The 23,328-nt window shown below is 37.5% G+C and overlaps 5 protein-coding genes across 5 annotated transcripts; 4 read left to right on the top strand and 1 right to left on the bottom strand.

Annotated features, from left to right (window-relative positions):
* On the top strand, positions 1,731-3,739 carry LOC18587637 (probable WRKY transcription factor 17). Its single transcript, XM_007011552.2, has 3 exons — positions 1,731-2,596; positions 3,113-3,238; positions 3,341-3,739. The coding sequence occupies exons 1-3, from the start codon at positions 1,875-1,877 to the stop codon at positions 3,513-3,515; spliced, it is 1,023 nt and encodes a 340-aa protein (XP_007011614.2). The 5' UTR covers positions 1,731-1,874; the 3' UTR covers positions 3,516-3,739.
* On the top strand, positions 5,692-8,732 carry LOC18587636 (exocyst complex component EXO70A1). The gene has a single exon (XM_018128180.1). The coding sequence runs from the start codon at positions 6,183-6,185 to the stop codon at positions 8,229-8,231; it is 2,049 nt and encodes a 682-aa protein (XP_017983669.1). The 5' UTR covers positions 5,692-6,182; the 3' UTR covers positions 8,232-8,732.
* On the top strand, positions 13,103-14,759 carry LOC18587635 (vitellogenin). The gene is made up of 2 exons (XM_007011550.2): positions 13,103-13,532; positions 13,896-14,759. The coding sequence occupies exons 1-2, from the start codon at positions 13,195-13,197 to the stop codon at positions 14,281-14,283; spliced, it is 726 nt and encodes a 241-aa protein (XP_007011612.2). The 5' UTR covers positions 13,103-13,194; the 3' UTR covers positions 14,284-14,759.
* On the top strand, positions 15,238-17,284 carry LOC18587634 (putative peptidyl-tRNA hydrolase PTRHD1). Its single transcript, XM_007011549.2, has 2 exons — positions 15,238-16,043; positions 16,934-17,284. The coding sequence occupies exons 1-2, from the start codon at positions 15,654-15,656 to the stop codon at positions 17,114-17,116; spliced, it is 573 nt and encodes a 190-aa protein (XP_007011611.2). The 5' UTR covers positions 15,238-15,653; the 3' UTR covers positions 17,117-17,284.
* On the bottom strand, positions 17,670-23,159 carry LOC18587633 (coatomer subunit beta-1). The gene is made up of 6 exons (XM_007011548.2): positions 22,944-23,159; positions 19,831-21,890; positions 19,034-19,543; positions 18,642-18,727; positions 18,047-18,281; positions 17,670-17,950 (listed from the first exon to the last, which is right to left on the bottom strand). Exons 2-5 carry the CDS (start codon positions 21,874-21,876, stop codon positions 18,077-18,079), a joined length of 2,847 nt encoding a protein of 948 aa, XP_007011610.1. The 5' UTR covers positions 21,877-21,890; positions 22,944-23,159; the 3' UTR covers positions 17,670-17,950; positions 18,047-18,076.

Below are 23,328 nucleotides of genomic sequence, written 5' to 3'. Positions count from 1 at the left end.
ATTGTCTTATTAAATAAAATTAAAATATTTTATAATTATATTTGAATAAAATTTAAATTATGAAATTATTATTCATGGGCTTAAATAATGATCGGAAGGTATCTGTTATCGAACTCAATTATAAACTTTTACGAATATTAGTTTTTAATGAGATTTGATTGAAACATAAATAATTAAAATTTTAATTTTAAGTACTGGATACTCAACTCTTTCTATCATCTTCCACTTCTTTCAATTGGCACCAGCTAATTTTCATGACTCATTAAATTACGGCCACGTGGCATAACTCATTAGCACTAGCACTTCGAGGTTCTCGAAAGAATTAATTAAAGGCTTAGTCAACTCCTTCATGAGCTAAATAACCGTTGGATTAGCTGGGGGGTAATCGAACGGTCTGCGCCAGGGTTAACCGGCATCACCCGGTTTACATGGACAAAGAAAAGTTGGTCAACAATTTCAGATTAAAAAAGGGACAATGCCTCCACGTGATCCCCACTTTCAGTCAGCTTTCGTTCAAAATTTTTACTGTTTCCCTGTCGTTTTGTACGTAATTTCCCTTTCAAGGGAAGGATACTATGGATTAGTTTATAATTCGCTATCTTACATTATTTTATTATTCGAAATGAGTTTGGGGTAATGGTTATAAGCTGTTGATTACTTGAATTCGATACTTTTATTTTATATTTTGAATGTAAATTCGTGTTCAACTTGTTACAAATAATAATCAAGTTTTAAATTTTAATTATATTCAAATATAAATTTTAAACAAATGCAAGTTTAAATATTTTAAAATTAACACTTAGTACCGTGCTTATTTCTCAATGATCAAGTAATGTTACAACTATTAACTGTCCTTACTGTTTTAATTTTTGATATAAAATCTTTAACAAAAGGTACCTTTTGTTGGACAGAAGTCATAGTAATTGAAGTTATTAATACACTAATTTTTCTCTCTTTTATTTTATCGTTCAATTGGAAGTTCAAGTGTGTCAATGCAATCTTTATTGGGAATTAAAGATTCTAGAAGAAAGACATTTTGCGTTTCAGTCAACATAAATTTTGAAAACCTTCACAATGCTAATGTTTCTAAGTAAACATTTACCCATTCAACTAAATTACCGAAATTATGTCTGCTTAATGAAGATTTTGATATTTGACTAAACCCAATTGAAATTCCAATTCAAAAAATATAAATTTTTAATCTAATGTTAATAACTATGACCAAAATAATTTTCATCGTGTAACATTTTTCAATTGGATGCGTTTAAATGAATAAATTTAAGTTTCTTTTTACTTTAGAATAAAAGTCAAATACGGCAAGTAGCAAATTTGATTTGAAAAGTAAATTTGACTTGCTAATAAAAGAGATTCCTTGAAAAAAAAATTAAACATAGCTTCTAACCACAGTGTCGTTTCTTTTACTTTTGTTACAGAGAGACAGTCGTTTTGTTGCAGTCTCGTCAACGTTGTTGATGAGTTGGTTTTTTGTTCAAAATTCAAAACCCCTTAATCACTTCTTTTGGACCAAAACCAAATCTTACCTCATATTCTCTCCCGCGTAGGGGCCCACCACCCAGCATTTGGAGAGACAAGACCCCCATTTATTTATTCAACCACCTTCCGCGGAAATCTTCAAACAAATCTCAGCCGTTGGACCGAAACTCCCCACTTTGACTCTTACCCGGTCACCCGGTCACCATTTCACCCTTATATTACCCCCCGTTGCCCTCCCACCACCCACTTGCCTCCTTCCCCCTTCATCCTCATCGCTCCTCCACCTCCTCTGGGCTTTCAATGACTTGTTGAGCTTTTAGGGTGTCTTTCCTGCACGTTTCTTTTCCGTGTTTCTTTCATTTCGTCGTTGTTTTGTGAAAATGGCGGTGGATCTGATCAGTTTTCCGAAGATGGATGATCAGAAGGCCATACAAGAGGCTGCATCGCAAGGCTTGAAGAGCATGGAGCACCTGATCTGCCTCCTTTCTCACCAGTCAAACCAAGTCGACTGCACGGACCTGGCCGACATCACCGTCTCTAAGTTCAAGAAGGTCATCTCGCTTCTCAACAGGACCGGTCACGCCCGGTTCAGACGAGGACCGATTCAGTCCTCATCTTCCTCGTCTTCCCCATCATCATCCTCTGCTGCTCTATATGTTCCTAATTCCCACAAGACTCGGGCTCTAACTCCGGCTCCGGCTGCTACCTCAGCGACTATAAATCCGGCGCCAGTCGCTGCTCCGGTGATCACTCCCGCTAGTTTCGTCCAATCGCAGACACACAGTTTGACGCTCGACTTTACAAAACCTAGTTTGTTCAGCTCCAACACTAAAAGCACTGAGTTGGAGTTCACAAAAGAAAGCTTCAGCGTTTCGTCGAACTCTTCGTTTATGTCTTCTGCCATCACCGGAGACGGCAGCGTTTCCAACGGGAAGCAAGGATCCTCTCTATTCTTGGCGCCGGCACCGACCGTTTCCGCGGGAAAACCACCGCTCTCCTCGGCTCCGTACAAGAAGAGGTGCCACGAACACGACCACTCCGAGGACTTATCCGGCAAGTTCTCCGGGTCCGGCAACGGCAAGTGCCATTGCTCAAAGCGAAGGTAGTACGATTTTTTCCTACTGTTCTTAATTTACGGCATATTGTAGCGGTCACAGCTTTAGCTTTTGACTAACGTTGTGTGCCTGACTTCATTAGATGCCATAACGAAGTGCTTTTTAAAAAAATTAAATAAGTTTAGCTTGACTGTGTGAGTTAGCTCAGAAAACTTAGGTCGAGTTCTATTGAAAACCGCCCCGAGTCAGGATTAAAACGTCCGAGTTTAGCTGGACTCGTCTCGATTCTGGCAAGGTGTAGGTCAACGTAAGGGGTCGTTGAACAGTTAAGGGATTAAAGGTTAAACGCCAGATAGCACGCGTGATAATGACAAGGCTAAACTGGGGTATCACCAGAGTTTTGTCTTATTAGGTGCTTTTGAGACTTTTCTTCCGGGTTGAACCTTTGACCCTTTAGGACAAGAAAGAAATTCGATGCCGTACGCACACGGCTCACGATAGCGCTTGCTGCGCATGACAGACATTATTTTGCTCAACTCTTGTATTTGTTCTTAATGTTTCAGGAAGAATCGTGTGAAAAAAGTTATCAGAGTTCCAGCGATCAGTTCGAAGATCGCCGATATTCCACCGGACGAATTTTCCTGGAGGAAGTACGGGCAAAAGCCGATCAAGGGCTCACCGTACCCACGGTAACTACCATAGTCCTTCATTACCTAAGTCCAAATTAAAGATGATACATGATATCTAGGATCCGTTTTTAAGATGAGAAATTTTTTGTTCGACTGTTTCAGGGGATATTACAAGTGCAGTACCATCAGAGGATGCCCAGCGAGGAAACACGTGGAGCGAGCCCCGGATGATCCGGCTATGTTGATCGTAACTTACGAAGGGGAGCACCGCCACTCTCAACCCGCGATGCAGGACAACGTGGCTCCTGGGGTGGGACTGGTCTTCGAGTCAACGTGATAAACAAACTAAAGAGAGAGAAAAGAAAAAAAGGTATTAAGGAAGAGAAGGACGTAGACTTTTGTAATATTTGGAGTAGTAGTTGAGGGGGGGGCTTTGAATGTAAATTTGTTTTTGTATTTTTCCGAATGGAAAACAAAAAAAAAATGGTAGATTAGTTGAGATTGTGCCAATCGGTGCTTAAAGTAAAATTAAAATTTAATTAAATTGTTTTGTTTCTTGTTTCTGTGCCGAGTCAATGAGATGGGGGTTCAGTCGTTGAGGTGGTGGGGTCGTAAGATATAGGTCAAATTCAGCTGCTGCTTTAATGGTGAAAGGACATGATGATAAAGGGTGAAAACGAGGGTGGTCCATTGGAAACTAACATGGCTGATTAATAATTTGACAAATCATAACACCTTGGTGATGCTCAAATTGCATGCTTTTTTGGGCTATGGAATGGTTTTCTAAACCTATTTTTAATAGAATGCACATTAATATAATTATCAATTCAGTACGGTACATTGATACGAACATAATTTTGATTTTTGATTGGTCAATTGATGCGGGTGAATAATGCAAGAAAGCTGGCCTTTTTTAGCTTACTTTTTCAGCTATTGGAGCCATTATTGTGTTGGATGAAACCAGGCAGACTAGCGAGGAAAGTGTGGGTCTTGACTCTCAAGCTTTTCTGCCCAAGTCCTGCCATTGACCGAAAATAAGTATTCTGTGCCTTACAGTGACAAATTGTACCTTAATATGCTTAACAATAATTGTAAAACTTCTGGCACTACTTATATTCAAATAAGGCAGCCTCAGCCTCAGCCGCAGGCCCATCAAGTTAGAAAGTCCACAAAGCTTGTTGGACTGAATTATTTTTCGGTCAAAGGCCAGACGCGGGCTATGTTTAAACCATATATATATATTTAATTAGACATCATAACTTTTTCGAAGACAGCTACTTTTTACGGCAATTTATAAACTTGATAATTTTACACACGATATGTTAATATACGAAGTTAAAGAGATTTATATTTAATTTTAATATGTTTTGTATCTAATTATGTTTGATATATTTAGTACATAAAAATTTTCCTATCTTAATGTATCAAACACGAATAATATATTTAAAATATATTTAATTAATTATATGATCGTGTTTAAATTTATATATATAACACATTTATCAATCTGTTAAAAATTAATAATCAAAGACTATTTTAGCTTTACTTAAATAATTTTGATTTTCGTGCTTGAAATTATTTATGGTTGATGATGTGATTAATGATATATATTTAATTATGGATAATTTTAGATGATATTAGTATTTTAAGGTTAGATGTTAATGATGGATTTCATAATATTACTTGATAATGAATTTTATGTTTGTTATTTATGTTAAATTTTAATATATTTGATGTTATTATTATTTTGTTTTGCTATAATTTTTTTTTATAATTATTGATTTTAAATTTAAGTAATAAAATTATATTTAATTATAAATATTTTTATTTTAATATTGTTAAACGTGTCAATCGTATTATTAATCGTATTGTGTTGTATATTGACACATTTAATAAACGTGTTAATCATGTTGCATATTGTTATACGATTATTAAACGTATACATGTACTTATTTTAGATTTAAGATATGAATATTATTTATATCGTATTTAATTTTAACGTGTTTTGTATCTAATCGTGTCTAACACGTTTGAAATACGAAAACATAAATTGTTAAGCTTAGTTGTAATAAATATATAAAGTAAGCTTAGCAGTAAAAACAAAGAAAATACTAGAACCTATCCATTTATACCCTTTACTCAAAAATATTATTATTTTTCTTTCTTTTTATTTATCAAAACAATTATATATTCCCGTTCTTAAATATTAATTAATTTTGATTTTTACTGAAATTAAAACAAACATGCTTCCAAACTAAGAAAATATCAATCGTACCATCGACAGATCAAACGTATGAAAAACAAAATGATATTAAATAAAGATTTCTTTATAATAATGTAAAAAATAGTAAAATAGTAATAAGGAGCGAAGCATACTTTGGAAAGACAGAGAGAGAGAGAGAGAAGCGGGTGCCTTACTGTCAGGCACTTTGGCAGGACTCGTCGGACAAGGCAAAACGAGGTGTAAAGTTTTCGTTTTTTTTTTCTTCTTTCTCACAGTTTTTTACGTTGGTTTTTTTTTCTTTAGATTTATTCCCTCTTTAGGGTTTCTCTCTCTCTTTGAATCCAACACACACCGATCCAGATTCCACTCCAACTCTCTCCTTCCAGCTCAGCTAAGCTCAACTGGTCGTGTCAACTCAGGTCCCTCAACCAACTACCATTCTTCTCTATTTCCGAGTGAGTTATTTTCTCGTTTTCTCTCTGCTCCCTCCTCTTTTTTTTTTTTTTATTTTAATTTGGTGAGAGTTTGGTGAAGAATAATAGAAAAAAAAAAAAGAATGAGGGATTGTTCTTACATGAGTCCAGGTTAATTTCGTTTTCTATTTTTCCTTCGATGATTCCGAGGGAAATTGATAAGATCACTCGTTGAAAGTAGACAAGGAAAAAGCCCCTTTGTTTTTTGGCTCTGCTTGTAGATCTTAAAAATTTGTAGTCTCAGTTCACTCGTATTCATAGTTTTCCAAGCTTGGATTCAGTAGGATTTTTTTCTTCGGGGTTTAAGATGGAACCATCAGCAAATGATAATGATTGCAAGAACAATAATTGTATTGATAATTTGATAGCTGCAAAGAAGTCACTAAAGCTTAGCTTAGAGAAATCGAAAACCCTAGGATTGGCTCTTGAAAAGGCTGGACCTAGATTAGAGGAGATCAAACAAAGATTGCCTTCCTTAGAAGCTGCTGTCCGCCCAATTCGTGCCGACAAAGATGCTCTTGCTGCTGTTGGTGGTCACATTAACCGAGCCGTGGGCCCTGCTGCAGCTGTGCTTAAGGTTTTTGATGCCGTTCATGGACTTGAAAAGTCCTTACTGTCAGATCCCAGGAATGATCTGCCTGGGTATTTATCGGTGTTGAAACGCCTTGAAGAGGCATTAAGGTTTCTGGGTGATAATTGCGGCTTGGCGATTCAATGGTTGGAAGATATAGTTGAGTATTTGGAGGATAACAGAGTTGCTGATGGGCTGTATCTTTCAAATCTGAAGAAGTCACTCAAGGGTCTAAGGGAGTTGCAAAAGGATGGGGAAAAAATACATATTGATGGTGGGCTTTTAGATGCTGCATTAGATAAATTGGAAAGTGAGTTTAGACGACTATTGACGGAGCATAGTGTGCCACTTCCAATGTCATCTCCATCGCTAGGCGAACAAGCATGCATTGCACCGTCCCCATTACCTGTGACTGTTATTCAGAAGTTGCAAGCAATTCTTGGTAGGCTGATTGCTAATAATAGACTTGAGAAGTGCATTACAATTTATGTTGAAGTTCGTAGCTCAAATGTCAGAGCTAGTTTGCAGGCACTTGATTTGGATTATCTTGAGATCTCGGTCTCAGAATTTAATGATGTGCAGAGCATAGATGGGTATATAGGACAGTGGGGAAAACATTTGGAGTTTGCAGTAAAGCATTTGTTTGAGGCAGAGTTCCAACTTTGTAATGATGTTTTTGAGAGGATTGGTCTGGATGTTTGGATGGGATGCTTTGCTAAAATAGCTGCTCAAGCTGGTATTCTTGCTTTTCTTCAGTTTGGGAAGACTGTTACAGAAAGTAAGAAAGATCCTATTAAGCTGCTGAAGTTATTGGATATATTTGCTTCTCTAAACAAATTGAGATTGGATTTCAACCGGCTTTTCGGCGGAGCAGCATGTATTGAGATCCAAAACCTGACAAGAGATCTCATCAGGAGGGTGATTGATGGTGCAGCTGAAATTTTCTGGGAACTTTTTGTACAGGTGGAATTACAAAGGCAGAGCCCGCCCCCTCAGGATGGGAGCGTTCCAAGATTGGTGAGTTTTATAACTGATTACTGTAATAAACTTCTTGGTGATGGTTATAAGCCTATCCTGACCCAAGTTCTGGTCATTCACCGAAGTTGGAAGCATGAAAAATTCCAAGAGAGGATTCTTGTCAGTGAGGTTTTGAAAATAGTTAAGGCCATTGATTTGAATTTGGAGACATGGGTGAAAGCGTATGATGATGCTACCCTGTCCTATCTTTTTGCAATGAACAACCACTGGCATCTGTACAAACACTTAAAGGGGACGGGACTTGGAGAGCTCATGGGAGATTCTTGGTTGAAAGAACATGAACAGTACAAGGAGTATTATTCCACTGTCTTCTTAAGGGAGAGCTGGGGGAAACTTCCTGGTCATTTAAGCCGGGAAGGTTTAATTCTGTTCTCAGGGGGCCGTGCCACTGCTCGTGATCTTGTAAAGAAAAGGCTGAAGACTTTCAATGAAGCTTTTGATGAGATGTATAAGAGGCAGTCTGGTTGGGTTATCTCAGAAAGAGATTTGAGGGAGAAGACATGCCAGCTAATAGTGCAGACTGTGCTACCTGTCTATCGAAGCTATATGCAAAATTATGGGCCATTGGTAGAGCAAGATGCAAGTTCCAGTAAGTATGCAAAGTACACAGTGCAGGGTTTGGAGCAAATGCTCCTCTCTCTTTTTCTGCCAAGGCGGGAAAGGTATGGTAGTTTTAAAGGCAGGCCAACCAGCGGCAAATTGGATAATGGGGTAGATCTACGCCGTACTGCATCTGCAGTTGTGTGATTGTCCAGTCAACATATTCCCTGTGTTTTAGAGGGTTAATCTATTATCTTGTACATAGGGTGTTCTGAGGGGTGTGGAACTATTCCCTATCATATTTCATCCTTTGCTGTTGAAGACAGCAGTTCCTCTAGACATTGTTATTTCATTACTCGAGGATCAAGTTTTAGGAGTTGCCAGAATAGATGAGAAACAGTTTTGCTCTGTCCACTGCCTGGATGGTTCTGCAAGGCAAATGGAGGGTGCCAGACATAAAAATGGAGTATGTTGGGTTCGTAGATAATAATAATACTTTCAAGTATAGCTTTTCCTTTTACTTTCATATTCACTCATTGATTCAGTTACTAGCTAGTTGGCATTAAAGCTTGTAATTTGCTAGATTTCATGTACAATTTTTTGACATAAAGTGAAACTAGAGGTCTAGCTATGATTAAATTATGTAGTCATCAATTTCCCTAAAAGAATTGACTAATGCGATGATTATTACTTGTGTTGTTGGATGGCTGGACCTGTTCTCTAGAGCATACTGGTGTATTATAGCCAAGAATCTGCTAAAACTCTGTTGGCGGATTCTGTAATTCTAGTTTCTCCAAGATTAAAATAGTCATTTGTTCTTCAAATATGTTTCTCCATCTCCTTTTCTCTTTTTTGTTCAAGCATACTGGAGCTTTCGGACTAGCCATGTATAGTTAGAACCATGAGAATCAAACAAGTCTTATAGGAGAGATCCATTGGATGTACGGCTAACTTTCAGGATGTATCATATTTCCATGAAATCAAGTGTTGGATTAAATGTTCGGTTCAACCTTCTGGAAGCAGGGCAGTAGGAATTGAAAACTCTGTATTAGAGTTGGTCAGAACGCAGACCTTATCAGCAAGAAGCAGTCTGCCGTTGGGCAAACATCTTCCATTCGAAGGATTAAGAAAGATTTTCCATGATTGTCAAAGAATGCTGATACGTTAGGTATAAAATCTGTTTCCAGCAAATCATTGTTTAGGAATTAGAACTTCAAAGTCAACATAGCTTGGATGCGTGGTACCATGACGAGATTCTAAATCCACAGGGGTGACTTTTCGAGCAGAAGCCTAGATTTTTATCCTGTTGGGCGGCTGTGATGCGACTTGTTCTGTACAAGCAAATGTGAAAATTATCGGGAAATCTAAATCTTATCCTGGGGATGGTGGGCGTCCTTTATTCCTTAGGATGATGATTTTTTATTTTTTTATAATTAAAGAAAAGAGATTCGGATTTTATTTTTAGATAGGGAATAATGTATCAATGAATGAATTAGATGTAGAGATGCTCTTCAGGACGATGATTATCTATACAGGAGTTACAGAATTCTGATGTCAAAATCAACAACAAAGGCTTGCTTTCACAGGGGATATGCATTCCTTTTGCATTGCGGCATCAAATTCGAACTTGCTATGGCGGAAGAAGATTGATGTTTCCAGGCGGGCCTGCCTGCTGTTGGAACTTGGCAAGGAAAGACTAGGGAGTAATTTGGGATTACTTGTGCTACATTCTTCTGCCAAATGACACATTGCATGATTGAAAAGCTTACCATTTGACGCTTTGGGTAGGAAAAAACAAACCCACCAAGCCGTCTCTATTTCTGCTGTGCGAAAGGATGGCAGAAATGCTCACCTCATTGCCAACAAGAATGTGTTTTACGACTTGGAAGCAAATTTCTCATTATCAATCCGTGCACGTCGGGTTCAAAACGAGTCAATTTGTCAAACCAAGATAAGATAAATGCTTTGAACTTGTATGAATTTAGACCAATCAACTCCTTTTAGGTTACCTCCTTGTAGCATCTTCAGCCTCTTTGCCAGGAAACGTCACCATTGTTCATAATCATAGCCGAAAAACTTGACTTCAAACCCATTTCGGATTGCAAAGAACATGGCCCAAAAGATGCACTTGTGTCCAAAATTACATTTCTCTTTCATTTTCTATTCAATTATCGTTTCAATGTATCCCTCCTCCTGCTCATTTTTCCTAAAAACGCAATGTTTGGTGGGTAGGGTGAAAACAAACTCATAACTTAATAGTACTAATGTTGTTGCTATGCAACTTTTCTTTTTAGATTTCATTTATGTAATTCGTACAATAAATCTCATCTTATTTTTTGGTGATCATGTTCCAAGCTGTAAGCTTTGTCTGAAATTGAGAAGTAAAATTTATCGGCCCATTTTATCTTTTACTGGTGTCTTTTGGTTTAAAATTTTAAGCTTCTTAATCTCTCGGGTCTATTTAAACATATTTACTTTTATTAAAACATAATTGAAATGATTAAATTTTTGTAATGATCTTAATTTTAACGAAAAATTAATTATCATCAAATCCATTATCAATAGGTATTTCATACTCACATAATAATTTAATTAAGAGACGTAATCACGTGATAATTGATGTGTTTGACGATTTAACAGATTTAACCACGTGGCATAAACCAAGAAAAAGTCCTTCCCATAAAGTATAAGTAAATACCATTGTACGAAGTAGCTTAATTAAGTTCAAATTTAAAACCAAGAAAAAAAACTCTGGATTAAATTAAGAAGGTAAAGACAAATGTATGGGTGTAGTTAGTTGGCTGTCCCCATTTTAAAGATGCTCGACACTGAATAATGGATTTCCTACCATCAAAGCCTGGGCTTAGTATATATAAATATAGTATGATCCAAAGAGATAAAGCTAGGTTTGGTGAATGGCTAAGCCTAAAGGCAAGATGACATCCATTGGTCACTCCTCAAAATTGACCTAATTTCCTCCAATTACCCTCCCTTCATTTAATGTTATTAATACTTATTTTTTTAAAAAAAATAATAATTATATAATTAATTTATCAAACCTAGGCTCAGAATATCTGTCCGCCAATAAGGAAAAGTCCACCGTGCATAAATTACCACTCTCAGTGGCATTTCTTGTTTCTTGTCAAAGTGGTGCTCATGCTCATCTCTGGGCCCTTCATTTACAAAAACAAATCCACTCCCCTTTCTTTCTTTCTTTCTCTTTGCAAATTGTAATTACCATTTTTAATTGCCGTGAATCTCACGTCAAAAAAATCTCTTAAAAAAATGAATACTCATTACCGACTAACTCAATGAATACTATAATCTTCCTTGCTGAACTAGTCCAATAGTCAAATCCTTGGATCCATTCGAATCTTAATCCGATAAAGTTTTTGATTAATTAAACTAATGATCTGATTATCATCAATAATTCAGTTTCAATAGCTTAATCTACCCTATCTATTGAACTCATCTGTGCCACGAGTTTCGATTTGCACCACCCCAGTATTCAAGCTGGAAGAATTTGAAGTCAACCTCTTCAATTTCCAAGCTTCCACCATGTAAATTGTCAACAGATTCTATCCTTACAATAATTTTCTTTTTACTAAGATTTCTTAGGGTTAAGGTGATAAGTTTGATTGTATTTATAAAATAAATACTGAGACATGTGAGTTGTTTTCATACTGTATGCACTTCTAACAACAACAATATGTTATTTTTAATCAAAAATCGACATAGATTATACATTGTACAGTTAGATCTCCAACAAAGTTTAAATAGGCAAATTAAAAAAATGTTAAATTGTATAGTTTTTCTAATTATAATAATAACATCGTAATCGTATTGTAGGTTAACTTTACAGATGTAATTTATAATTCATATGACTGTTATAATTAGGCTAAAAATACTAGAAATTGTATAGATGGATAATGAAATGAATGCACATTCAATTCATGGTAACATCTCATTGTCATTATCCTTTTGGAGTTAATTCCTTTTACGAACTCCCTGGTGAATGAAAGTAAAACGTGCCATGAAAAGGATATTACTGGAAATAAATTTCCTTCTTCTCTTTTTATCTAATAAATAAGTTTTTAAATATAAAGCTTAATAATTATATAATAAGTATGCGTTTAAATAGAATATTTAAATCTTTGTTTGTAAAATTTATTAGTAATATAATTCAGTCGATTTGATTATTATTTGATAAAAATCAATAAATGAATGTAAATTAATTATGATTATTTTTATTTTAAAGTATAATTCAATCGATTTGATTGTTTTTTATAAAAATTAACAGATGGAATATAATTTTGTTTAGATTATTTTAATTTTAAAATATAATTAAATCGATTTAATTATTGTTAAGTTTAAAATCGAAACAATCAAATGCATGGAATATTCGGTCTACTAATCAATATGGACTGGTATTTATGTGGATAGAGATTAGAGACTGGAGATTAGAGATACGGAAAGTGGAGTGATTGAATGAAGAACAGATATGGCTTAGGGATTTAAGACCGTACAGAATAAAAAACGTGTTTTTTAGGGATTTTTTTCTGGTCTTCGTCGTTGCCACGTCATTGCGAACGTGTCAAACCGCGTTCTATTCAATCAACGTTACAAACTTTCCCTTCTTTCCTTTCCCGTCGATTCTGTATAAACATACGAAAATACGAATACGTATTAAATACTATTAAAATACATAAAAAACCCATAATTTTTTAAATATTGTTTTATATTTATCTACAATCTATCTAATCCATCTCTTATCGTGTTCTGTTCTTTTCTCCTTTTGCTTCTAACATTCTCTCTCCACAGCTAAAAAGCTTTTTCATTTCTTCTCTCTCTTTAAGAAGTGAAATATAATGGGGAGACATGGATAGCCTTGTTGCTGTTGGTCCCCTTGGTATCTTTGGTGCTTGTCTTAAAAATCCTTAACGTACGCACCCTCTCATCCTCTTGTCCTGCGCATCTTTTTTTCTCTGTCTCTCTCAGCTGGCCGGATAGTTTAGCATACTGTTCCAAGCCTTAAGCTTCCGATTGATGACAGTGAACCCCATCCGGAAGGTAAGGAGAAGGCGAAGACGAAGACCCAGAGGAGCAGGTTGAAACTTTGTTGAATTTTGCGAGCCGAGTTTCGTGCTGGTATCTTGAAGGAGAAAAAACTATGGAGGTTCTGGTGGGTTCCACGTTCGGCATCGAGGTTGCTGCGTCCGCCACATACGTTAGAGACCGTCCTCAGGAGAAGATTTCCTCCTCCTCCTCCTCCTCCTCCTCCTCCGCCGCCGCTTGCTTGTTTATCAAGGAGCACGATGCTGGTGGCGCCGATCCCACCGGGGAGGGAACAGGGTCGGATCTCGGGTCGCCGGAGCTATCTTCGGAGAGTTCGTCTTCGATCGGAGCTCCGGGACACAGCGATGATGAAGAGGAAGAGGGCGTCGTTTCATCTGGGGGAAGTGGTGGGTTGGCTTCTTTGGTTTCTATAGAGGACTCTCTTCCCATCAAGTTAGTATCTTTTTCCTTTTTTTTTTTTTCATTTCTTAAGCTCTGGCTCCCTCAATCAGGTCTCCTCTCCAGTTTCTGTGTTAATTTTATCACTTGAAACCACTACTTTTCTGGGGTCTCGTTGATTTTTCTGTTTGTTGGTATTATGGTGTTGAATTTCTACCTGTCTATTATTCTCTATTTTGATTCTCTTGTGGTTGTAGTTAGAAAAAAAAATAAGGGACAGTATGAATCTCTATCTGATTTTAATCATAGAACCAGCACTCTGAAGGGAATATCCATCAACTGAAATTTGAACTGCTTTGTGGTATTTTGTTCTTGATTACAAGGAATCAAAAGGGTTTGTTTTCATTGAATTTGCAGGAGGGGATTGTCGAATCATTATGCAGGGAAATCAAAGTCATTTGCTAATCTCTCAGATATAAGCTCAGTGGAAGATCTGCAGAAGCCAGAGAATCCTTTCAACAAAAGGAGGAGGGTGTTACTTGCAAACAAGTGGTCCAGGAAGTCATCTTTCTACTCTTGGCGGAACCCCAACTCCATGCCCCTCCTTGCTTTGAATGAAGACGATGAAGAAGATGGAGAGGATAAAGAAACGCCATCAATATCATCATCATCATCATCATCATCATCAAATGATAAACTATCAGTAGCCGCACAAAAACCAAAATTGCAGCAAAGCAAGCTGAAGGCCACTTTTAAGTCGCAGAGTTGTTTCTCTCTAACAGATCTGCAAGTAGAACATCAATGACGCCCTTTGCTTTCGGCATGAAAAATGCTTTAGGATTTAGATTAGACCCCCCTTTTTTTGGTTTTTATTTTTATTTTTTACTTGTCCTGCCTTTTCTTCTCTATTTACTCAGAAGAAAAACAAAATTTTTAGCAAGTACAAGTATATATAAAAATAAATATGTTTACAACATGAAATCATCCTCCTCATTTTTGTTATAGTAGACACGAGATGGGGTAGACATAGTTATGGATAGAGATGATGGATCATGTTCATGTATGTATGTATGAATGATATGTGTTGTAAATTCTTAGATTTTCTTTTTCTTGCATAAAGACTAACCTGTCCTTTTGTTCTTAGAACACCTAGGTTGTCGAATGGGGACAATATTGACATTTAAGTTGTCTGGTGACAGATAGGAGATCTGGGGTTACACCATTTTTTTATTGTCCAAGTGGATATAGTATAATAATGGAGTTAGCAGTATCTTATTTCAATTTGTAGATGGCATCTTAACATATCCTTTTTTCGCTTCTTCTTTTTTTGTCCTTTAAAAATGGTAAATGTCTTTTCTCATAAACAATGTGTTGAAGAATGCGTGCCAACCATCAAATGATGACATATTAAATGTAAGATGTTGGGAATCTTATCTTTATCTTGACAAATAATTGAGAAAAGAAACATTTCAACCAAAAGGATGCAAAGCACGTGGCCTCCATGCGTCAATCCCCACAATCCCAACATCAGATATCAGAGAAATGTGAAAAGGGGCGGGAGTGGGGGTGAATGGTGGTGGTGATGAACGCAAAAACTGTGTATTCTTAACTTTACAATTGTTGAAAATGGACTGTTAGGGAAGAGTTCTTAAACTTGGATCGGTGCTAGTGAAAAGGCTGATGGTGATGGTGATGGTGATGGTGATGGTGGTGAAGTGGGGAGATACAAAGGGGGGTGGGCTTTGGTTTTGGTGGATGAAAAAAGAAGAATCCAAAGAGAGACAAAAGAGATATTGGCACGTTGGCATTTGGCAGTTTGGGGGTTTAAGCTAAGGTGCACGGCCTGCCACTTTCATGGGTTGTGAAGAGATAGACTCAAACATAACTCCTTTTGGCCACTCAGAATATTCCAAAATGGAAAACTTGGCTCCCATGAATGTTTCAAACAAAGCTGTGATACAAACTTGCATGCATTGTAGAGATTTGATGCGCATCTTGCTGTATTTCTAAGCATGTAGATGCAACTGTTTCAAGGCTGGAGGTCCAGTCCAACCCAAAAGAATTTGAAGGGAGAAGGAGAGGTCCATAAACCCAAGGTGCAAATGCGGCCCAAAGCCAGTAAAGTTGTGAAAGGAAATCCGCAACGAAGCAGGCGACGCAGCGTTTAAGGTGTCAATGATGGCCGCACTTCCCTCACTGTGTAGGTTCACCACAATCCTTGGCAGCTGCTTCAGCACCCCGTCCCCGAGAAGCTTTAAGATTCGGGTTCGTCCCCATCTTCCAATCTGCCTCACTACTCGGAAGCTTTCGTCTTCGAGCCCAATGAGTCAACCAAGCTCCCAGCCCGCCGGCGCCACCAAAACCGAGTCGGCGAGGGCGGAGAACGACCAAGAGGACATGCTGGTGCAGTACGTGGTGCTCCGGAGAGACCTGATAGAGTCGTGGCCATTGGGGAGCGTGGTAACACAGGGGTGCCACGCCTCCGTCTGTGCCATTTGGTCTCACAAGGACGATCCACATACTCTCCAGTACTGCAGCCCTGAAACCATTGACTCTATGCATAAGGTAAAGCAAACTTTTGTTCTTCCCATAAATTGGATTTATTATAGATTAAAGTTGATGGCTTTACCTGATAAATTGATCTGTGGAAGGCTAGAAATAAGTGAAAATTAATAAAACAGATGAGAATGCAGCTTCATCATAATGATATGAAGAACCTTAATTTGTCATTTTGGTCAAAGAGGTTGTGTTAGCTGATGCAACCTGTCTTCTTTACTCTTGTATGAAGTATGGTCGTGGCAAATTGGAGGCAGCCTCATTGTCACACTCCCATTCTGTTTCTCCTACTAGATTGTGCTTAGATCTCTCCTTGCTTGGGACTTTGCCACCCAAAAATGAGTGGATTAGTCCTTCTTGGCTTATAAATCTCATAGCAGAAGAGATAACGGATGAGAGAGCATGATCCATTTGTCCCATAAAACCATCCAACAAGGGATGTTGGAAGCAAGACAAAAGTTTTAAAGTTGTAGTAAATGAAAGATCTTGCTATGTTTGTAGTAATGAAAGGTTTTAAAGGTGAAACTTTGTTCTACTAGGAAAAATTAATGTCTAGTTAGTTGATTACCATTACCTTAAAATGAGCCCGCACACAGATTTGCCATTAGAAGAAATGATTGCCATTTCTATTGTCAATTAAACCTTTCTCTTTCACTCATCGTGTTAATAGTCTTCGAGTTTTCCCCTTTGTAATCCCCTGAGTATTTGGCAGTATCTCATTATCGCTTGATAACGAATGTCACGAGGTGTTAATTTGATTGGTCATTTTTTGCCCTTTTGTCTGGAGTTGTGTGATGGTCCTATAATTGTTCCTTGATTTTGGTCTTTTATTGGTCTGTCTGGCTGGAATGAGCATGAGCTAAATGTTCTGACCACAGTCTTGTTTCTGGAACATGTAGGTTACCCTTGAGGTGAAAGGAGAAACCCAGATATTGAACTTGTCTGAAAAGCTGACAGCCGGTGGTATTGCTCATAAACTTTGGATTGAACAGCCTGAAAACATTCCAACCTGTCTGGCTACAAAACCCTACCCCAAGTCTATAGTATCAGTGTTTTTCAAAAAGTTGAAACTTTGTAAGTGATTATTTTGATTGTTCTAATCCAATAGTAATTCAAAGGGTGAGCATAAGATCATAGGTTGTGTACCGTGATTCTTTCGACATCTAAATTCCCTGTATGAGTTGAAATTTATTATATTTTCAGCATCGAAGCAAAGCTTTGCTGTTTTCATGCCTTTATTTGGCACTGAAGCCTACTTGCCAAGAACTCGGAAGCGACTGCGCAAGTATGTTTAATTAAACTACGTCCTTTTTACGAGAAGAACTTGTAAGATTTCTGGCTTAGGCCCATTTAGGATGCTGCGAGATCCCAAGGCCCAATGCTAACACTCGCTCTGCTTGCAATCTGCGTAGAGCTTAAAGACTCGGAAAGACTCGTGACTTTCTCATGAAACAAGAACGAGTCATTCTGGTTTCCATACAGAGGAGAAGCCCGGGGCCTAGCTTTTGTCAAGGAATACCACTGAGAGCGAGAAAATTTGCTGATATTACCTTTCCAAAGCACAACATGGGGGCGGGGCCGCAATCAGAAGAGAGATAAACAAAGCAAAAGCAGGAAGCGAAAAGCGAACCAGAATAGCAACCAAAGAATTGGGATGATTTATTACGGAGCAAGTGGTACTGAAATAGAGCTCTGACTTCAATACTATTTTAAAGAATCAGCAGCACAAAAAGCACATCCTGTTTTAACATCGCCAAAAAAGCAGTATTTTAACCAATGTTCAATGACCCTTCTACTGTTGGAAATATGTGACTCCAAATACAACAATCTCAACTCTTGATACCCGCTACTACCCCTAGATACAGAGAACCCAACAAAAATGAAGGCAGCCATCGATTGTATTGTGAGCCAAGTACCTGCATTTTTAAACAGAATAACAAAGGTTACTAAATCTTTCATTTCAATGGGGGTTAGAGGCAGTAACTGACAAGCCGAAACGTTATAATGACTACCAGTATCGGTGAAAACAGATGATGCACATATTAACTGCCTCCCTTTTGTTTTAGAGTGATCTTATCCCCAAGACTAAGAGCAATCCCCTGGGTCTTGCTCCTTATCCTGATGTACCCGCTAAGCTTCCCATCTGCTTGTTTCTCAATGCTCACGTTTACCAAGGCATCCTCCCCAAACACACTCTTTGCATACAGGTTAGCTGCCAGGAATCCACACTCACCATCTAGCGCAGATCTAAAACACAAACCAGCCAGCGAAAAGCAAGAACAAGAAAGAATGGATTAATAACAATTCAGATGATCTACAAGGAGTTCATATAAGAGATTTATTACTGTGTTCAACAGCCTTCTAATAAAGGTTATTTTGAGTCACAGAACCATAAAAAAAGACATGGAAACCAACATAATATAAAGTTGTGATTGTACAAATTGAGCATGACAGATTCATTAAGTTGTTTCACAACACTAAGTTCACACATTTATCACATATCATGCCGCAACCTTAATAAGGTGAAACCTACAGCATGGTATGCAGAAACCGACAACTGATTGGTTAATTTTTAAATCTAGATATTTCTGAATAAGGTAAACTTACGGTGCAGTGAGACACTTCATGTTGGTTGACTTGATAATATGGTCAAGGAATTCCTTCTCATCTTGAATTACAGTGTTAACGGCAACCTGAAACACAAAACAGATAATGAAAATTAAAATTGAAACACCAAACATTAATTGGGATGAGAAATGCTAGCTCAGCCCATGAGAAGCTTACAGATATATAGTGTGAACTCTATTAGCAGTACAAGGGGAATAAAATTAAAGGGTAATCGAACACTATGCAAAAGCATGTGAGCAACTTACAAATTTGAGCTAATTTAAACTTGCATTCTATATACATTATATTCACCGCAAATGAAAGCATCAATATTGTGCTTGCAAATTAAAGGAAACAGGGATGTTTATATTGAGAAATAGTTCAGGAGATACCTTGTTTTCCCACTCAAATTCTGCCCACATAGTTCTGAAAGCAGCATCAGTACAAACAGCAGGAGAAATATAGTCCATGATATCAATGTGGATGTCATTAAGAACAACAACAGTTCTTTCAAGGACATTTGAAGTCTCATAAACAATGTTGCCAAATATGACTCCAGTCTCAGTTGAAGACACCTTGATGTTGGCCTTTATTTGCTTGCTAGATTCAGGAGCTAGGGTATAGTTTTGTGGACGCTCAACAAGTTTCAGATCACCCATAGTTGCCAACTCCAAGCACAAATTCTGAAGGGTTTCCTTGGTCCGATTAATAACTGTGACATCAAGAACAATATCATAGTGATGCACAGTGACATATGCTTCAGCATATACAGGGTCACTAAATCCAGTCAGTTGAAGAATGCGGTTAAGCTTATTTGCGTCATCTGCATCCTTGACAAACTCTCCAGTTGCCCGCTTTAAATCATCTTGAACCTCATCCTCCAATTCTAGCTGACTCATACCCTGCAAGTTAGCAATAGAAAATTTTAAACACAAGTACATAAATTTGTGACAAAAATCTAAGAATTGAAATTAAGAGTCAATAGCCAAAATATCTGCAAAAGCTAGAAGGTGAACCAAGGAGATAAAGCAGAGAAGTTCTATAAGACAAACTAAAACAATATACATGATTAAACAAAATACCAAACATGCATGTATGACCAGAAATAGGCACGATCAACTTGGTGCAAAGCAAAGAAGTTAAACATATGCAAAAAAAATAATGACCAAACAAAACAAAGCTTTCTCACCTTCCGACTCTTTAGATGGTAGAAGTCGATAAGGTCATCTGGTTGCGCATGAGAAACCTGTGCCTTTGCCTTTAATTCCTCAGTTTCTCGTAACTGTTTTTCTGAAAGCATTTTAACAAAGCTCTGACGGCAAGACTGCAACCATATTTTCCTGATCTCATCACCAGTATTGCACAGTAATCTCATGCACAGAACAATCCTATCATAAGAATCATTATCAATTGGGTGTGGAAGAACAGAAGATTGTCCCAATTGCAGCATAGAGACCATGATCAGCAATGCCTGCGTGGTTGCTTTATTAACTTCAACTTTTGATGGCTGTACCTCTTCCAATCTCAGAATAAGTTTAGTTAGTGTGCAAGCAACAACTGCCCCAAGAAAAAAATCGCCAGTGAGGAGAAGAGATCTTAGATTCCCAGAAGCCAAAGATCCCTGAACAATGGCAGGAGGGGAGAAAGCAGTTTCAGAGGCAGCACTCTGGGTTGCATAAGTACCATCAGCAAGAATAGCTGGTCTCCTAGAGGAGACAGTAATGGAGTTTGCTTGAGGAGTTTTCTTTGAAGTATCAGTAGCTTCCCCTTCCTCAGAAACAGAGTAGAATGGTAGCTCTCCAAGACACTGCTTGATGGTTGCTATGCCACTCTCAACTTCAGACAGAGACAGGCAATACTCTCCAATGATCCAAAGGGCACAGGAGCAAACCCGTGCAGCTCGGATCTGATAGAATGTGTCCAACAGCCTTGTTATAATGGACACCCTAAGTTTAGGGTTGGTTTCAATTATTTCTCGAACAAAAACAACAACGTCAATAGCTGAAGCAACATTACTATCTCCCAAGAAATCCATCAGCAGATGCACAACTGTGCTTGCAACTTCTGGGAACTTGATTGCACAGGAATGAATAGCTTGAATGAGCATTTGTCTATACTCACCATTCTTCTCAAGCTCTCCACTTTGAGTCTTCACAACTTCCTTCTTCAACATAAGAACAACCTCACTGATATTTCGGGGAGTTATTAACTCCAAAACAATATCAAGTGTCTTCCTACGGATGTCAAGATTTGGACTTGAAAGTGCCCTAAGCACATCCATGATCATATCAACCATAATATCTCTATGAGAAGATTTGAGCTCATTCAACCGATCTAGCACAATAAGCTTCACATTGTTGTCACTTTGAGAAAGAAGAAGCTGACAATAAGTGTTGGCAGCAGCTCTAATAGCAGTGGGAGCAGATGACAGAGAAACAAGGGTGCCAGCACACTCATAAATAACTGCAGTTGATGGGGCATTTAATAAAGATATAATAATCTTAATATACTTCCCTTTCTCCCCACGGTTCGTTCTGCAAACCTTACGAATCAACTCCAAGACAACCATCTGAAGCAATTCACCCCATTCAGAAACCCTATCAACATGGGTCAAGAGGTAATTAGTGGCTCGATCTTGTGCACAAGTAAATAGCATAAGAAATGCATTTCGCTTGGCAGATGGATCCTGCTCTGTTGAAAGGACCTTCTCAATCATATCGGGTGCATCAACCAACAGCTGCTCACCTTGTGGAAGCTTATATATCGACATCACAGCTAATATAGCATTCCTTCGAATAAATGGATGCCGATGCTCCAGATTTTGCAAAACTGAAGGGATTAGTGGTTCAATAATCTCTGTCTCATTCAAGCGGCAAAGAAACCTCAAGGTTACACCACGAATATATTCATTTGGATGTTGAAGATTGTTCCTCAAATTTTGGCATATCAAGATCATTTCAGGTAATACCCTCCCTCTTGCATCAGTTTTCTCAATTATCTCTAAGTATAGAAGCAAAAGTTTTTGAACGGTGTGATCCTCCGAAGGCAAAACATATCTGACAATGGTGATAAAAAGCTGGGGGAGGGTTTCACCATTCAACAAAAGCATAATCGCTTTCTTCATGGCATCAATCTTTGCGGGAACATCATTGCCTTCAAGCGCTTCCTTAATCTCATTAGCAATTGCAGGTGTTCCTTTGTCAAAGTGAATAAGAAGAGTACAGGACTTCTCCATTATTTGCTAGTTTTCTGGCAATATAAAGGAACATAAAAATTCAAATCAACAACCCATAATAAAGTACAATACTAAAGATGATTCACAAAGATGGGACTAAAATAAAGCCATCTCAGCATAAAATACGCATCCATGACATGACAGTTTCACAAAGCTTACATAAATCATAATAGGTAGCTGTGAAAGAGAACCATTTTGGACAAAGAAGAGCAATTACTTCAAATCTCATAAGTCATGAGGTTAATTGAAAACTGAAATGATAAATCTGTTCTATGACCATCTTCCTAAACAATACCCTCTCTCAGTTACCACCTAGGAACATATTTCCGGAAAATAATAGCATATGTTTACTACAGAATTTGCACACAGATCTTGCATAGAACATTTCTCCTCAACTCTAAAAAATAACAGTTACTGATTAATGAATAATTTAGAGAAAATTTCCACTTGAATCTCACATGAAATATCTATCATATATAGATTTGGGATTGCCTCGTTATACTAAACGGGAAGAGCTATCAAACTAGACCATTCCCAATTCAAAGAAAAAAGTGCTATATCTATAACTCCATTCAAATCTGCCTTACTGCCACAATTGAAATAGATCTAAATAAAGAATCTTTATGAAAATCCAAACTCCTCAGCTTAGTTATTAATTGAAAATCAGTGTCGATCGGCCTACTTAGTAAAAGAAAAGAGGTAAGATCCGCTAGTTTTCATCTTTATAATTCCAACATTAGTGCTAAATTCCACAATTCAAATCAAAACATAACAAATTCAATAAACATAACACACTCTCACTGCCGTAAAAATGTAAATCAGATTCGAATCCACAGAGCACAATCCTACTCCCCACTCATAGTTATTACTATGAAAGATCCAAATCAATAAGGAACACGAAATCCAAAACCTAAATCGAACAATTTCAGCTTCGAAAATGAAAAACAAACAGGCAATAAGAGAAATGAACATAGTAAATGAAAAACAAACGCCCGGAAAACCAAGTAGAAAGCAAAATCAACAGATCTGGAAAAAAATTGAAAAGAGCGATAGAGAGAAAGCGGAACCTCGAACGATCAGATCCTTCGAGAAGAGAGGCCGGTTCGTGAAAGCGAAGAAGCTTTGTGTTTCTTGTTGGATATGAGGAGGTTGGAGAATTTTAGATCTTCAAAATAAGCTCATCGTTTTTTTGTATTGGAAAATTGAAAATGAAGACGACGCCCTCCTCAGATCTAAAGATGAAGGATCTATTCCTACTCTGTGAGCTTATAGGCGGAAGCGAAGGATTATCGTTTTATGGCAGTGAAAATTTTAATTTTTCACCTTTTTTACGGGCGTTAACTATATCGTGAGATGAGGATTATTTTTTTTTAAAGAAAAAATACCATCTATCCAATAACATTTTGACACGTAAAAATATAAAATAAAAAAACATTATTAGCTTATCTGTTA

This window comes from Theobroma cacao, chromosome 9, assembly GCF_000208745.1.
Source record: "Theobroma cacao cultivar B97-61/B2 chromosome 9, Criollo_cocoa_genome_V2, whole genome shotgun sequence".
Taxonomy (NCBI): domain Eukaryota; kingdom Viridiplantae; phylum Streptophyta; class Magnoliopsida; order Malvales; family Malvaceae; genus Theobroma; species Theobroma cacao.
This window is presented reverse-complemented; position numbering and strand designations above follow the sequence as displayed.

What these genes read in the sequence shown, in the direction of transcription:
- LOC18587634 (XM_007011549.2), top strand. Translation starts at nt 15,654, where the DNA reads ATGATGGCCGCACTTCCCTCACTGTGTAGGTTCACCACAATCCTTGGC. An exon ending in CCATTGACTCTATGCATAAG is followed by an intron (nt 16,044 to 16,933) that starts GTAAAGCAAACT and finishes TGGAACATGTAG; the next exon opens with GTTACCCTTGAGGTGAAAGG.
- LOC18587635 (XM_007011550.2), top strand. Translation starts at nt 13,195, where the DNA reads ATGGAGGTTCTGGTGGGTTCCACGTTCGGCATCGAGGTTGCTGCGTCC. An exon ending in GAGGACTCTCTTCCCATCAA is followed by an intron (nt 13,533 to 13,895) that starts GTTAGTATCTTT and finishes TTGAATTTGCAG; the next exon opens with GAGGGGATTGTCGAATCATT.
- LOC18587636 (XM_018128180.1), top strand. Translation starts at nt 6,183, where the DNA reads ATGGAACCATCAGCAAATGATAATGATTGCAAGAACAATAATTGTATT.
- LOC18587633 (XM_007011548.2), bottom strand. Translation starts at nt 21,876, where the DNA reads ATGGAGAAGTCCTGTACTCTTCTTATTCACTTTGACAAAGGAACACCT. An exon ending in AATTTGAGTGGGAAAACAAG is followed by an intron (nt 18,728 to 19,033) that starts GTATCTCCTGAA and finishes TTTGTGTTTCAG; the next exon opens with GTTGCCGTTAACACTGTAAT. An exon ending in ATGAAGTGTCTCACTGCACC is followed by an intron (nt 18,282 to 18,641) that starts GTAAGTTTACCT and finishes TTTGTGTTTTAG; the next exon opens with ATCTGCGCTAGATGGTGAGT.
- LOC18587637 (XM_007011552.2), top strand. Translation starts at nt 1,875, where the DNA reads ATGGCGGTGGATCTGATCAGTTTTCCGAAGATGGATGATCAGAAGGCC. An exon ending in TGCCATTGCTCAAAGCGAAG is followed by an intron (nt 2,597 to 3,112) that starts GTAGTACGATTT and finishes TTAATGTTTCAG; the next exon opens with GAAGAATCGTGTGAAAAAAG. An exon ending in AAGGGCTCACCGTACCCACG is followed by an intron (nt 3,239 to 3,340) that starts GTAACTACCATA and finishes CGACTGTTTCAG; the next exon opens with GGGATATTACAAGTGCAGTA.